We start from the raw sequence: 16,808 nt of genomic DNA, 5'->3' as shown, positions 1-16,808 counted from the left end.
CTTTTTTTTTTTTTGGAGTAACATTAAGACTAGCAAAAGCTTTCTCAGTTTGGGTTTCAGCATGCCTATCAATTATTTGTTTATACCCCTTTAGGATAGCAACAACATCTTGAGCATCAACAGTCTCTAGATCCTTAGTGTTTTAAATCACAGAGGGAATACTATCATAAGATCTAGGTAGACTAATCAGCAGCTTTTGAACAATTCTTTGATTACTAATATCTTCACCATAACTTCTCATTTGGCTAATTAAATCAAACAATCTAACTAGATATGCAGAGAAAGCTTCATTTTCACCCATTCTAGTGTACTCAAAATCTCATTGTAAGCCTTGAAGTTTCACAACTCTCACTTGTTTATCTCCCACAAACTTTTGCTTCAAGACATTCCAAGCTAAGTTTGCAATCTCTTGGATGGTGATTCTCAGAAAAAATTGATCGGAAACAGCCTCTTAAATGATTCCAAGTGCCTTGCATCTTTGACGATGTTCTCCTTCAATAGCTTGTCCTCTGCTGTGGTGAGTTCCTCCTCAGTCTTCGTCGGAGTAGCAAAGCGCTTCTCGACTATATCCCAGAGTCCATGGGATTGGAATATCGTCTTCATTCAAATCTACCAAAAATTGAAGTTGTCTTCATTGAACACTAGTGCTTAAATATCAGCACCACTTGATCCAGCCATATAAGACTCGATATCAAGGTCGCTGAGATTTCTTCTTTTGAATTTCCTTCAGCAACAGAGCTCGACGATCAATTTGAGTTCTTCACTACCGGAGTCACAGATTACACCCAATTGCAAATGATGCAACCTGGCTCTAAGGCCATGTTAGATTATGTGATTTATTGTACTGTGATTCAATGGAATGTAAAAAAGATTTCTGGAAGAAGGAATGAATAATACAAAGTACTTCACAATGATGGAAGCCTCACTGATTTCATTGAATTGTTGCTTCTCTCTCTTTTAACAGAATGAAACAATCATATGCCTTCATGACATCTATCCTATGAGATAGTTACAAGTGTCACAAAATATCACTAACTCTGATTTAATCTAGAGCATCCATTTGGAATATGATGCTCATCAGAAATGGCTAAACATATTTAAGCTAATACACTTAAATACTAACATCTCTATCAATTAAAGAATAGTTATTCCAAATGACGAGTGATCTACCTAAGGTCAGTTAGCTCTAGTCGTTGTGGAAATCTAAGAACAATATGTTTGGCAAGGGGAGCGAATGGATTCGGTAGAAAATGGTGACCCAAGCGGCAACATGGCTAGAGCAATATCTTAAAAACCAACCAACCAAAGAAAAACAACAAGTGCAGCAGCGGAAATGGTGTGCTCCTGACCCATGTTGGCTTAAAGTTAATTTTAATTTTAATAATGCATTTTGTGAGTCTATCGGGAAGCTAGGGTGGCATTAACTTCCACGTCCGAAATAAAGAATTAAATTTTGTCGTTGCGGCTACATCACCCTGTGTCTGCTGCTCCACCTCATTTGGTAGCTATGGTGGCTTGTAGTAATATTCAAACGTTGCTCACTGTCTGAGGCTATGACATATATAACATTGTCGAATGAGAAATTCTTGATTGAGATTGTCCTTTGTAGTAGCTAACTTACAAAAACTATGACCAGGTGGAGGTGACCTCTATGTGAGTGAGTTACCGCAGAGCTGCACATGACAGCCTCACCCAAGATTTTCTCCGTATGTCATGAATGAAAGCTTGACTATATATTTGGAAATTGGATTATCTATGTACTCAGCTGTCAACACCATTGTCATTTTCCAATTCTGCTAGCTATATCAATGCATTGACACTCATAAATTATTTGCTTAACATAGAACTTCTAATTAATTACCTTGTCCCACGCTCTTTCCGCGCTTTTCACACTCCACAAACCTATTTTTACACTGTTGTTTCCTTCAATAATTATTCTCCCTCCAATACCACATTGTTCTATCTTCCACCCCCCAAAACCCTCTCTCTCTCTCTTCGGGGAGATTCTTGAGGGCAGAGAAATAGAAATACATAAATATAATAGAAATTCATACATGGCTTCTACAGCCCAAAGTAGTCAAGCCCACGCAGCAGATCAACCTCCAACTCAATCCTTAGAGACCGACCAGCCTCGCCCCTCCTCTGCTAGCCACCCCCAGCCCGGGTACCCTCCGTCTACTATGAACTATGCTCAGCCTCAAAATGGGTATCCCCCACCCCCGCCCTACCATGGCTACCCTCCAAACGTCGGTTACAACCCTTATCAAGCGGACCCGAATGCGTATTACGCCACCACCTACTCTCAACATGACGAAGCCGCAAGCAGCTTCGCCCGCTGCTTCTGCATCATATTATTCCTCTTACTCACTGGAACCCTTCTGGCTAGCATCATCATGTTTGCAGTCGTTCGCCCTGAAAACGTCACTTTCAAAGTCGAGTCATTCGGCGTTTCCAATTTCAACATGGTCCCAGCAACCAAAGTAGTCTCGGGCAAATGGGAGGCCACGATGTCCGTGGAAAACCCTAGCTTCGGTCTGAGGATATACGTGGACAAATGGGAAACTGCCTTGTACCACAAAGATAACTTTTTGTCGTCAGGAGGGTCGTTCATGCAAGACATGCGATTGGACTCCAAGTCCAAAGGCACCATGCAGTTGAAAATGGAGATGTCCAACTCCACGGCGGGGAGCTCGTCGGTGGAGGACATGGAGAAGGAGCAGAAGGAAGGAGGGGGTGTGAGCTTCAACTTGAGGATGTCGCTCACGTACACAATGCAACATGGGTGGTGGTATAGTAGAAACTATAGGGCTGGGATACTCAGGGTGAAATGTACGGATTTGAAGGTAAATCTTCCGATGGGTGCAAGTAGTGGAAGCATGCCTGGTGGGAGCTCTAAGAAATGCGACATTACCGACGGTTGGTAACTCAACTGCTGCTTGAAATATATAGTCATGTCATGATAGGCGAGAAAATGGGTCGGATTTTTGTTTTTTATTTCATGATCTCATTAATGATGATCTTCTTTCCATGTCTTCATTTGTGGGAGATTATCTATTAATTGGTTGTATATTAGATGAAGTGGTGTTTTTTTTTTGAATTTAGAAGCCTCTGATATCTAATTGTTGTAGATACTTTAATTTTGTTAAATATTGGAAGATATCCCTAGTTCCCTTCCACAAACAATGAAAGAAGAGTAATGCTATTCATACCATATTTTTGTACCACATTTTCATACCATCTTAGGTGACATTTGATGTGAACAGCCAAATCATTTGAATTAATTAAATTTTTTAATTTAGTTCATTATTTAATACACTAATATTTAAGAAAAACTAGTTAATTAAATGATGATTGTGGTATACGAGGAGTCTTTCTCCTTCATTTCCTTGAGTTTTGAAAATTTTTCAAATGATGTGGATGTCCACATCAGATGCCACCTAAGGTGGTATAGAAATGTGGTATAAAAACATGGTATGAATAGCATTACTTATGAAAGAAAGATAGTGGGGCATCTTGGTATTGAGAGCTAAGAAATATAATAGTGGACATAAAAATGCATGCATTCTGTTAATGAGTAGTGTTAGGTTGTAGTTCCACACAACTCATAAAAATGTGTATTATAAAATAACTTACATAGCACGGGTACACCATCGTGTGTTGTTCATGTAATAAAATAAAGATATGTAGACAAAAACTTACATATATTTTTATTTCATTGGCACGAGATGTCATCGTGATAGTGTACTTGTGGCACATAAGTCATTTTTTAAAAAGAAAGGTGTTATTAGCACTTCAAAAAAATTACCCTGTGCAAAGCTTCTCAACAACCCTGAGAATTTTTCGTCTTCCCCTTTCTTCCCGCTAACATATATTCAGTTTGGATAAACAACACTGTGAAGGCAACCGGCGACATCTTCAGTTTGGATAGACAGCACTAGAGCCTTATAATCAACCGACCGATGAGCATCTTCAGTTTAGATAGACAACACTGCTTCGAGGTCGATTGATTATTTATCTAAGTCTCGGCCAATAAGGGTTTTCGAGTCTTTGTTGATAGAGGTTATCTCATTAGCCTTCTCGGCGAAGTGAGGTGTTACAGGTTATTAGGCTCGGCACATTGAACGCTAAGTTTTATTTTAAGATTGAATATTCACAAGTACATTTTAGAGTTCGGCATTCCAATGGCCGAACCACGTTTACCATCAAGACATTTATCTTTTTCGAGTATTTGTGTCTGTATAATCTGATACCAGTTCAGCGTACTTATACTTTCACGAATATAATTACCGAGACTGAATGTGGATGAGGGTGAGGGTGAGGGTGAGCTTAGCCTCACAATGAGCTAGCAATAATGTGGTTCAAATTTACCTTTGGTGATAATCAAACATATGACCTCTCACTTACAAGTGAAGAGAAATATTATTAGACTGTAGTACTAAATGGCAAAGACATATTGTTTTTACCTAGCAGAGCAGAATTATAGACTGAGGATAATTTTGTCTTTACATTTTACTTAAAACAAAAAAAAATAAAAAAAATAAAAAAAGACAAACAAACAAACAAAACTTTGTTTGGTAATTACTTGGAGTTTTGAATTTTCAAAATAAGTGAAATTAAAAATTAAAAATTGTAAATGAAATGTTGATCAAACAATGCTTAATAAACTAATCTATTATAAAGCTTAACCCACTCTCTTATCTCTTTAGTATAGATAATATCATTTGTTTAAAAATAAAAAATAAAAAAAAATAAAAAAAAATAAAAGGGGACACTTGATAAAAATCTAACAGATCCCAAACTATTTTATTTGGGCTTATACAAAATAATAAATGTAAGGCGCGTTGGAGCTTTAGTTTTCAAGGGCGTCGCTTGAAAAAGCAAAGCAAGCCTATTACGTTTGTTTTTAGCTCCTTTAATTAATATTATATTAATAAAGCGCGTGGACGATATCTTTTGTTTAAAAAACATGACACTTCATAAAAATCTAACGGAACCCAAACTATTTTATTTGGGGCTTGTTTACGTGAATGTGGGCTTTATATAGAATCCATCACCGATAGGGCAAATGGCAAGCCTGAATGAGCCCAAGGTCAGCCGTGAGAGTTGCCTAAAACAAACCGAGATAGGCCGTGTGGGGACGACAGATGACGACAAGATAAGTGTTGCCGCCGTGTTGAAGGGGCGCTAAGATTCCTCAATACGTTGCTTTCAACCCAACGTGCCGGAGATGCCAGCTTTTGGTTTAAGTGCTACTGATTTTTAATTTAATCTTTTCCCATCCCCAATGAAGTATTAATTTCTGACAACTTCCAACCATCTGTCAAAAATATTTGTTATTATTAACCGTTAATCTAAAACCAAAGCTCTCTCATTTGAAATGGCTGCTTCTTCGTCCCAAGGACAAGACAAGACTGTCACCGGCTATCCAGCTCCGCCGGCCCAATTTGCCGCCGGCTACCCTGCCGCAGCTCCCTACCCTTATGCGGCCCCACCGCCGCACCCCAACCGCAATAATTACCATCCCACGGGCCCACCACCTCCCTACTACAACCCTCAGCCCAATGGGCCCTTCAGGCGCAAACCCACCGTCCTCTGCCGCATCATCATCGCCGCCGTCGCTCTGTTCGCCGTCATGTCCATCATCTCCTTCATCTCCTGGCTCGTCCTCCGCCCCCAACTCCCCGAGTTCCGGGTCGAATCGGCCAGCGTCTCTCCGCTCAACGCGACTAGCTCCGAGCTAACCGCCACGTGGGACTTCACCCTCCTCGCCGCCAACCCCAACCACAAGCTCACCATCTTCTACGACCGCCTCACGGCCTCGCCCGTGTACGGCAGAGTTCCGCTCACCACGGCGGCGTTGCCTCCCTTCGTCTCAGGCAAGAGGAACCAGACGCGCGTCAATTTCAAGCTCGCGACGGTGGGGGAATACGTCGGCGACAACGTGGCGAGGGGAATCGCCGACGGGAAGGATCGCGGGTCGGTGAGGTTCGGAGTGTGGGTGGCGGCGTGGGTTCGGTTTAAGTCTGGGGTGTTTCAATCGAGATCGCGGTTGTTGCAGGTCTACTGCAATCGGGTCGAATTCACCGGGTTTGCCCGGAATAATGGGACCGGGACTTTGACGGGTCAGTCAAGTCCGTGCGAAGTTGAGTTATGAGACTGAGTAATCAGTATAAGAATACAAATAAGTTTTTTCATATTTTATTTTTCTTTTGTTTTTAACCCAAAAATTGGTGAACGTTATAAAGTAGTCCTTGTTTATGATTTTGGGCTATGGAATGGAATTGCTTTCTGAATCATAGCATCGTTTGTACTATTTTGCATATTTCTGTGTAGGAATTGGCAGAGTGTTGGTTTTGGTTGGATGATGTTTTAGGACCTTGCACTTTGCTTTTGTATAGATTAAAATTAAGCGTAGAATAGGCCGATTGCAAAGGGAATTGATTTCCGAACTCCTTTTTACCTCTACACTCGTGTACGAGGTTAAAAGGGAGTGCAGAAATCATTTCCGGTTAAAAAATCATCCTCATGGTGTAAGTCATATGTCAATGTCGCTCATATGGTGAAACCTGTTATTGTTCTCAATCTATCCGAATTCTATCCAAGTTTGCCAATACACGCGTAATGTGACCCTAAGTCACCTACAAGTGATGCACACATTGGTTCGAGCCAGACGGAATTTGGATGCAAAGTGTGATTTGAACTGAGATTGGTAAATAGGTTTGACAACTAAGAGTTATTTTTCCCCACCTGGCATATAACTAACCCTCAGCATGAGTTTTGAAGGCCTTTCCATTGTATATTCAAACTTTAGAGTTCAGACTATGAAGTATCTAATGTAGCTTGGTGAAGTTGTTCTTTACACCAACTCAATTTGTAGGGACGCATAAATTCGTTATTGAAGGGTTGATTGTGCCTTTACGATACACATTTGCACCAAGCATTAGTTTTGGAAAACTCATCTCTTTCTTCTAAAGACACCCTTGCCTATTACTCGTGAATGATATCGAAACATATGTCTAGTTTACTGTGCTTGAATGGCTGGTTGTAAAGTTAGTTTTGTGAATGAAGCTGTTGTATTGTGATGATATGATTATAAATTTGTAGTCAGTGTTATCGGGAAGTATACAAGGTTCTTAGGGAAGGGAAGGTCGATCAACGTGTACAAGGTTTTTTCTGGGGAGGGAAGGTCGATGCTAGTGTTTATCTGTTTGGTTTCAAACAAGGTTCTTCTTTGAAGTAAATTTGTTGGTATTTGTTCTCTCATAGATGCTATATATGTGCTTGTAGTGTAAATGCGGCGTTGATTGTTGGTCAAGTTGTACTATAGACAATACTGTTCGATATGGATTAAGAATTCAAGGGAGTGGTTGGGAAAAAATGTAGTTAGTTCGACTCATCCGAAGCATTTCTAGCACAATGTTAATGTTAAAGAAGGTTTTTATTTGATTTCAGTTGGAATGATTGTAAAACCCCTCCCCAAAATCTCTTTGTAATCCCACATTTCCCGTTAAAGTTATTGAAATGTGAAATTAGGTCCCTTATCCTAATCTAATCTGGACCCTCCATCTAGGTTTTCTTTCTCCCTCACGGTACCACGTGGCAGGCCCCTAACTCACCTTACCTTTCTCTTCTTTCCCGAGTCTCTCTCGAATCTCTCACTCTCAACTCTCACTCTTTCTCGAAACTCTTCCTCTCACCCCCTTTCCCGATCACACCCACGCACACCCACACCTCCACCTCGACGTCAACGCACCACCACCACCATCTCTGTGAACTCTCTCTCACTCCCCCTCGTCTTTGCAAGCTCCAAGACATCCAGAGGCACCCAAATCTCTCCGGTGAGCCCCGTGCCTCTCGCACAAGATTCTGGCCACCTCGTCCATTTTCCGTTGGATCTTAGGTACAAAACCTCTTCCCCACTCTTGTACCTTCATGTTTGTAGGCAGATCAACATCTTGCTGTCGACCGAAGCTGGGGAAGCTCTGGCGTCCTCTTCCCTGTCGAAACCAGGCTGTTGGGCCGACTCACCCAAAACCCAGTCAAACCAATCCCTTTTGGGCCGTGTATAGAACTCAAGCCTCAGGCCTGTTTAAAACCAAACCCAACCTTTTTATTTTAATTATTTAATTCTAAAATGCAAAGGCCTTTGGGCCTTAGGCCCGTACACCTTTTTCACCGTAAACCTTGGGTCGGGCTTCCAAAGCAGGCCCTTGTGTTAGAACCCACAAGAACCGGCCTTAGGGCCGAATGGAACTTGGGCCTCCAGCCCGTTTACCCTAAACCCTAAAACCCATTAGACCCAAACCCTTTAAGCCCAACCCGGTTGACCCGACCTAGTCAACGGTTAGTGTTGACTTTTTTACTTTTTCGAGTTTTCGTCTGAGACCTCTTCTAGGCTAATTTCGACGTCCTGGAACCATTTATGATGTCTGTTTCTCGAAATTCAATCGTTTGAATAAAGTTTTATTAATTGTACACTTTATGTGCTTAGGTGCGAATGTTAGCGGCGATTCCGTCATTCCTATTTCGTACAGCTCTTCTACGACGGAGTATTTGTGAGTGGACCCCTTCTAAAATGCATGTTAAAATAGTAGAAATGCATACATGAAAAGTATGATTTAATGATCACGTTTTAGATAACGTTTTATGAGTAAATTGGATTTACCTTGTATGATTATCATGCTTACTTAGAATATTTTGGAATACCTTATTTTCTATCGAACCCATGTTCTTTGTAGGATATCTAATGGATGACGATATACTATTTAGAACATGTTTTTACACACTTCTTTATAGTATAGATGATGGATGACTTTATATTATGAAGATGTTTTTGAGATATATATACACACACACTTATGTTTGGAAAGTCTATGTTCAATGTTTTTGTGCATATCTAGTGGTCATTGTTCTGCCTGCGGGCGTAGGTTGATGGCTTTGGCCAGGCGCAGGTTAGTGGCTTCGGCCGGGCATAGGTTGGTGGCTTCAGCTGGAATATACTTATATTGGCTTCGACCGGGCGTAGGTTGGTGGCTTCGGCCATATGACACTTACATATGATACCACTAGCTAGCACACTATATATAAGATATGTTTCATGAGAAGTGTTATGGCATGCTAGGGTTTTCAGAAAAACCTACTACAGAATATACTATTGAATTTCCATAAAACTTTGGAGGTTAGCATGTTGATAACTGTTTGATTTTTTATATATATCAACTTGGTCCACTCATGTTTCTTTTGCGCCCCTTCAGGACTTAGAATCGAGGCATATAATCCCGGCGTCAAGGCACTTCCGCATAGGCATCTTCGAGTCCTCTCGGTGTAGGACCCATTCTTGTATTCATTCTATTTTATATTATTTCTTTTAGTGTTCCAAATTAGTTGTATTCTCTGAACACGTTCCTCATTCATATTTTAATTATATTTAAATTTATAAGTCCTATTTATTTCTTGCTCTCATGCATCCTAAATGTCTTGTGTCACCTTCGGGTGTCGGCTAGCACGTACCTACCCTAGTGTTCGGGGAACATCAGGATTAGAGCGTGTCAATGATAATAGTGGAGTTATCAAATGTAAACTCTTGTTCTAGTTTTGTGTTTACATGTCTTGTTTTGTATGTACTTCTTTCCTAGCCGTTTTCCAGTTAAGGTACTCTACTTTGACACTAGATTGCACGTTTTCTCTTACAAGAATAAAACAAACTACTATTCCGACAGCGTTACAACTTCACTGTATTACACAATGTTAAATGTTTTCTCTTCGAAGAAGAACAACGGCTACTGCTCTGACTTGATTTTTAATTGTGTCAATACGCTATTGAGTTGTGCACACAGGGCACTTGTGATGCTACATTGTGGGAGCCAAAAATGATTACTCTACTAAATAAGCCAATAGCACACCAAACATGAGGAGTGGAGCTACAATGAAGCAACATAATACCCACTACATGGAACATGGAGAAATAGACGGAGAGTTAAACTTGGAGCCCAAGACTTGAATGCCTATAAAAGGGCAATAATCTCATCAGCATGAAGGGAGAAAAGAGAGGTATAAGATCGTTCTATATTTTACAAGCATTCTGAACAAATACTAACTTCAGTGTTGGAGTGTTTTTTTTCGCAGGTCCCCTCCTCCCTCATTGATGACGAGCAAAGATGGTGTTGTGGACTTCTCAACATATTTACAAGGTTTACTTATTAGAGGATTGAAGGAATCAAATTTTTCCACTCCAACAATTGACGCCATCTATGGGAATTTGTACAAAAAGCCGTATTTGAAAAGTCATGGTGTCACCCACACCACAATGGGGGCACAGGCCAACAACTTGAATAAGTTTTTCTATTCTTCTCTTTGCCCAATTTAAAACCCTCGATCGTCTCTCTATCCCCTATTCTCATTGAACTGGATGAAGGAAAGCACCATCACTATAAGACGTCGAAACCAAGAGCAACGATAAAACATGGGAAATTCTTCAGAGGGTAAAGCATGGGAAATTTTCAAAGGCGAAGATGACTCTTAACCGCCATCACCGTTGCCGTTGTTCTCTTCCTTGCCCTTGCGATTGGTGACGGGTCCCCCGAAGCCGATACGACTCGTCTACCTCTGACAAAAATGGGGAGTTCCTGAGGGATCAAGAAGATGTCTCCGTTGGTATCGTTGGTCATGCTTGCCAAAAAAGAGCTTTATTCTTAACCAGTTTTTCGGATTTCAAGTGGCATTTACACATCGCCCATGTACAAAAAGGCTATGGCATTGGAATGCACAATTTAAGAGAACTGCATTGGATGAGCCTAAATACAATCTATTACTATTGGATAATGATGCTTTTGATCAGACGGAAATAGGATAATGGAAGGATAACGCCCTGTGAATATCAGAAGCTTGCTTTGAAGCCAATTGAGGACAAAAAAAGGACATAGTTGCTAAAAATGAGGCACGAACAAAAAAGAAAAGAAAAGCCCAAAAGTGGGGAATAAAAGAAGGAACACTGCATTCAACCCTGTGTTGAGAAAGACAATTGCACGAAGTGACAATAAGTTCCTACATCTTGTTGCAATGATTTATGCAGGCTTAAGAGAGCAAGAGAAATTAAAGTGAAAATAAAGGATTCAAGGCATGAGACATCAAATTAGGTTTACAATGAAGAGATAAGTGGTTGAATAAGGTTATGGTTTAGCTTTGGTTGATTAAATTTGTGTGATGAGTTTGGGTACCCTACGGGATGCTCCATTTTCTTAGTTTTGAGGTTAGTGTTAGCATAGAGAAACATAGATTTAGATAGTAGCTGCTGACTCATGTAGTTATTGATTAGTGAGTTTAGTTTTTAAATTAAGCTTGTTTAATTCTAATTAATTATGTTTACTGTTGTGTATATAAGTCTGGGAGATTCCAGATTATTTAGTAGAGAATTACATTTGTTGAATTAATAAAAGAATGCTCTCTCTCTCTCTCTCTCTCTCTCTCTCTCTCTAGTTTGGTGTGAAAAAGATTTCAAGGGTTTTGTCATTTTCAGGCATTGATTTTGTGAAGATCCCTTTTTTTATGATACCAGAGCATGTTCTTTGCATGTGAAATTCAACAGTCACACTTGCTCTATGTCACTCCGTTTGTGTTATCCACATATTTGGTTTGAAAATTCTCCACAAGGAGACATTTTGACGAATCTCATGTTGATGAGAGAATGAACCTTAGACGAGCTTATAAGTAGTTGAGTTACTCCTCATATTATCAATTGGTTTTATATTGAATTGAAACACCAAAATTCATTAGTCTGGCTCAGTATTTGTTAATCCATTATTATTACACTCGTAACATGTTATTATATAGATCTTTGCATGTTTATGCTGTTACTTATAATGTGGCATTTTTGTTACGTACTGATGGACTCTGGTCTTTTTTACCTTCATTTTAGATCTTTTATCCACGTATTGCATCAAACCCAGCTCATACATGCTTTATTGCCCTTGTTCATCTCCCTCTTGTTGTATCATATTGCTGCCAAGTCAATGAAATAATCATGCCACATCATCCTGTTTTGAGTTTTATGTTCTATACTAGCTATTTGTACCCGCGCGTTGCTGCAGGTTTTTAAACCGTATAAAACATGTAGAAAGTTATGATGTATATACATGATACATATTATTTACACACGTGAAAAACCAATTACAACCTTAAAAAGATTGTTACTTCAACATAAAAAAAACATTTTGCATGAATTTTAGTAAGAACTAACTAATATATATCAAGGGATTCCCTCTAATGTACAATTTGCACAACTCAAGAATTGAAGGGTGATTGAAATAGTTTGCTCAAAAAGAAATAACATAGCTGATTTGACATGAAAATATATATGTTAACAACAGAACCATATATGTGAGGCCAGTTGATTTGACATGAAAACAAAAAGCGAAATTGTCCGCTTAAAAGTCACACATTATTGTTTAAGAAATATGTCAGCGCGTCCATTCTTCTAAGATAACGATGAATCATGGCCAGCTGAGACCTCATTTTCAAAGATCTCGTCTTCTAAATCAAATGTAATTTTTCTTGAAGGTAAATCTTTGGTAATAACCCATAACCCAGAACAATGTTTAAAAGCCAATTTATACACTGAAAACTACGTAACTTTACGTCTCTTCTAGAAGGTAACATTTTGTTCTAATGCATAACCTAGAACAATGGTCAAAACCCCATTCTGAAATTTTATCTGGGTACTAACTTCTATAATTTCCAAATCACAAAATTCCAGTAAGGGTATGCCGAAACACAAAATCAAAAATTCAATTTCTTTGGGTACAGGACAACATAAAGATTGAGACTTTTTTTTGTATTTCTACAACTCTACACACTTTCGAGCCCTACATTTTTCCGAAACAAACAGAAAGTGAAAGAAGTCGTACCTGGTTCGAAAGAGCAGTCGCTATTGGCGAGTTCGGTGGAACAGTGATGGCAGAGATCTCTGGTGAGAAGGCCAATAAGATGGACCAAACCATTGAACAAAAAAACCTAGATTTTTAAAATTAAAATCACAAAAATTTGAACAAAAAAAAGAGAACCCAAAAACGAAACCGAAACAAATATGTCCGAGAACTCACCAAGAAACCCAAGCTTTCTGGGTTTAAAATTTCTTCAAATCAGAATGGAGGCAAGCGTTCCTGGGTATGGCAGAGTGGAATTGGACTTAGATGAGGCAAATTCAAGGAATTTTAGTTTTGTTGTGAGAAGAACAACATGAACAACCCTTGAGGAATTTCTTCGAATCAGAACGGATAGACAGCATATGTTCTGGCTCGTGCAACATAGGGAGAGAGAACTGGAGTTCGTGTACCAAAAGGAGGACTACCGGAAGCAAATGAAAAGCCCAGCTTTGTGAGAGAAAGAAGTGGAAACGGAAGGAATATTCGGGATGTTGGAGAAGCGGAGCAGTCGACGATGATCGACGCGTGGGCAACGTGAAGAAATAAGTAAATCTACTGTGCCAAGGAGGAAAAACAACGAATAGCAGTGAAGAGAATAAGGGCATTTCCGTCATTTCACTGTTCATTAACAGTGCAAAACAGTACCGAAAAATTGGGTTTTAGTATATGTATAATTTATCAAGAATATTTAAACTATTCTAATCTATGTGGCGGGGGATTCGAACTTGAGTTCAATAGAGTGAGGACACTACTTAGTACTACGGTATAATGGTATTTCTTTTATTTGTAAGTGAGAGGTCTTATGTTACTAACTCATTATGAGACTAAGCTCACCTCCCTCATTATTAGTGTAGATAATATCGTTTGTCCCAAAAAAAAAAAAAAAAAAAAAAAAAAGGTAAGGACAACTTTGGTCAATGGGTCTAACCCATATACGTTTTATTTCAAGTCCTTTTATTATAAATACAGTATATAAACTATATATAAAATGACAGTTTTTCTTTCAGTTTCAATTGTCTAATCATTAATTTTGGTGCTTTGTGATGGTTTGGATAATCACTAGCTTCAACATTCAAGGCATGTTGAAAGAAAAAAAGAAAAAAATTTGTTCAAGTTGAAAGAAGAAAATAGATTAGTCATGAAATTAGAATATCAGCACTATATAATTTATCATTTCTTATTCCTACAAAATAAGAGATTCTTCTTTCTTACTTCAACATGCCTCGAATCCTATGAGTTATCTAATGCAACCAACTTCTAGAAACCAAATGAATCCTATATGTATAATCAATACATTTATCATTGTGACGATGTAAAAAACACGTGATAACTCAGAGCATGTGTACTTATTGATTAAGAAATTAGCTCGCCTTATCACCGATTTTAGAAAATCATGCGTCTTTTTTTTTTCTTTTTTTTTTTTTTTTATGCGGCGAGGAATAAATACTTTGAACTTGGACTAGCAAGAGTCTAATCCCTTCCTCCTATATAATTATCAGATTTTAATAGGCATCTTGGTTTCACCTATTGTTATAGTAATTAAGGAGTCAGTGGATGAAGCAATTGTGGAGAAACCTATTTGGCCATAGCCCAAATAACTCTATGAAACCCTTTGTTATACAAGTGACAAGGGAATTATATTTTATATATTGTAGTCTAACTTTTGATATGATATAAGAAACATGATAAGATTCCTAGACAACGATAAGTGTGTCCATATTTGTATATCTCCAAGTTGGACATGATTAGGACCCTGGTGTATGTTGTGGTTGAGATCGAAAGAGATTGACATCGATACTTAGTGCTTGTAAAAGTAATTGTGTTATCTGGGTTTTCTTTCCATTTCTTTTTCTGGGAAGGTTATAAATTTATAATGTCCCCGTGAAGAAACAGTTTGGAATTTTCTTAGCAAAAACAGAAGCAAGACTTGTTGGGTAAAAGCAATGGGCTTATAGCTTCAGCCGGTTGGGAACGTTCTCGCTTACTCCCAAGGTTTTCAGTTTGAATTTCCCCTCCCCGAAGAAAGGAGACTGAAAAATAAAAAAAAGCATTCATAAAGAAAATCCAAGTTTTGGGAGATTGATCTCAAATTGAGATGCGTTACGTTTATTGACAATTATTAGAACAATCATTTTTCATTTACTTCCTTTATCATTAGAGAATTAATTAGTAAAGAAACAAAGTCATTGTACTTCGCTTGAGTAAGGCTGATCTTAATTAGTAATAGTTTTCACATTTTGGAGGAGCCTTTACTTGTGTTAAATCTGTTTGCTTGATGATTATTTCTTAATTTGGTTTGGCTATGCCTTAGTTTACCTAAAAATTAAAGATTTATTTCATCCGAGTGAGATAATACGTACGAGTTACAGTTAACAAAATTTCTCAAGTAAGAATTATTTGACCAAAGCAGGAAAAGGTTAATTCACTTAGCAAAACTATAATACAAATATCAGACCATATAATTCTCTAATAAAATTGTGTTATATCATGTAGTTGTAACGAATCATACCTTTTGGGGTTACAAAAGGAGGCCAAATGAAGGAAGATTCAAACTCAAACCTAAAGGGGTAAATGGTCGATACTTCTGGAGATACAAACACTACTGCCCTTGAGAAAACTTCGATTAAAATTAAATTTTGTAAGATATACTGGAGAATATTAAATTAAACCTTGTAGATAGGTACGTAGGATCTCTTTTGTGCTTTGAAGAAGAAATAGTACAAGAAGGTCCAAAGGATGAGAACCATGTCCATGTGATGCCATGTGGAAAATACGATTCAAACGATTCTAGTCGTTTACACCTATTATTATGCAACATTTGTAGTCAAAACACAAAACAATGTTTCAACAAATGCACCTAATATTAGGCTGTTTCGTGGCCTTGAAGGCACATAGAAGTAATAGGGAGTAGAAACAACTACCCAAAAAGTAAAAGAAAACCCACAAGAACTTGAGTGCATCAAAAAGTTGGTTAGATGGCATGTCATTTGATCTTTACGCTTCTTTATAATTCATCGATGATGTTAGGAGACATAATTTAAAGTTGTTGCTTGCATCATTACTTATGATCTTCATCTCTAATTCAAGGAAAGTGTCTAAAATCCAATATCCTTTTTGTGCTTATTTGCAACATATTGAGTGTTTTTTTAACATAGATTTTGAAGATTAATCTTAAATGGCTAGTTTTGAATTTTTTTACTAATTTGTTCGCTTTCAAGGACTCCGGTAATACTATGGATTTCACTTCACGTGAGGAAGTATGAAAAAGTTGAATTCTAGAACATTTTCCCTTCATCATAGATGATGTTTCTCCACCTTTCTCAAGAGTAAGAAATGTTCATGAGCTTCCCAACATGTTTTGCATCCCCCTTTTTCTCTTCTCAAAATATGCTTTGAAGTTCATTTTCCATCATATTCCAACACCTTTTTTAAAGAAATTTCTCCCATGGGATAACTGGCAGATGCATCCAAATGATTCTATAGACTCATTGGCTCACCAGCTCACTATTTATTTCACTTTTATTGTTAATAGGGTCAGTCAGTAAGCTCTCAAATCCACTTTTAATCAACCCAATTAACTACGGGAATTATTAGTGGTACTTAAAAAATCTCATTATGCACTATTTACAAATGTATTTAAAAAAATATAAAATGTTTTTGAAATGCCAATAACGATTCCGTTAACTAAAGTCATCATCTTGTAATTATAATAGTGTGGTACCAAGAATATTATCCCCTTCTTTCACCTCCATGTCTTCTCTTACCCACTTTTTTCTCTCATTTTTTTGAACTTTTCCCTTATTTTTGAATGACCCACCAACCAAAGGTTCTCCTTTTCTCTCCCCAGTGCTTTATTCTACAACTTTTTCATTAACCTTGGTAACGAAG

At 38.2% G+C, this 16,808-nt stretch overlaps 2 protein-coding genes and 1 long non-coding RNA gene across 3 annotated transcripts; 2 read left to right on the top strand and 1 right to left on the bottom strand.

Moving 5' to 3' along the window:
• The first annotated feature begins 2,054 nt into the window (after positions 1-2,054).
• On the top strand, positions 2,055-2,924 carry LOC125473589. Its single transcript, XM_048576655.1, has one exon. It carries the CDS (start codon positions 2,055-2,057, stop codon positions 2,922-2,924), a length of 870 nt encoding a protein of 289 aa, XP_048432612.1.
• A 2,273-nt stretch (positions 2,925-5,197) lies between these two features.
• LOC103940655 (NDR1/HIN1-like protein 26) lies at positions 5,198-6,362 on the top strand. The gene has a single exon (XM_009350813.3). The coding sequence runs from the start codon at positions 5,378-5,380 to the stop codon at positions 6,152-6,154; it is 777 nt and encodes a 258-aa protein (XP_009349088.2). The 5' UTR covers positions 5,198-5,377; the 3' UTR covers positions 6,155-6,362.
• A 5,387-nt stretch (positions 6,363-11,749) lies between these two features.
• LOC103940663 lies at positions 11,750-13,417 on the bottom strand. The gene is made up of 3 exons (XR_001952711.2): positions 13,098-13,417; positions 12,903-12,961; positions 11,750-11,997 (listed from the first exon to the last, which is right to left on the bottom strand). It is a non-coding gene; the product is annotated as an uncharacterized LOC103940663 (long non-coding RNA).
• Positions 13,418-16,808: the final 3,391 nt, after the last annotated feature.

Source organism: the organism of the source record quoted next, unplaced genomic scaffold (assembly GCF_019419815.1).
Source record: "Pyrus x bretschneideri cultivar Hongxiangsu unplaced genomic scaffold, Pyrus_bretschneideri_v1 Contig9, whole genome shotgun sequence".
Lineage (NCBI taxonomy): Eukaryota > Viridiplantae > Streptophyta > Magnoliopsida > Rosales > Rosaceae > Pyrus > Pyrus x bretschneideri.
Note: the sequence above shows the minus strand (reverse complement) of the source record. Positions and strands in the feature narration are given on the sequence as shown.

What these genes read in the sequence shown, in the direction of transcription:
- LOC103940655 (XM_009350813.3), top strand. Translation starts at nt 5,378, where the DNA reads ATGGCTGCTTCTTCGTCCCAAGGACAAGACAAGACTGTCACCGGCTAT.
- LOC125473589 (XM_048576655.1), top strand. Translation starts at nt 2,055, where the DNA reads ATGGCTTCTACAGCCCAAAGTAGTCAAGCCCACGCAGCAGATCAACCT.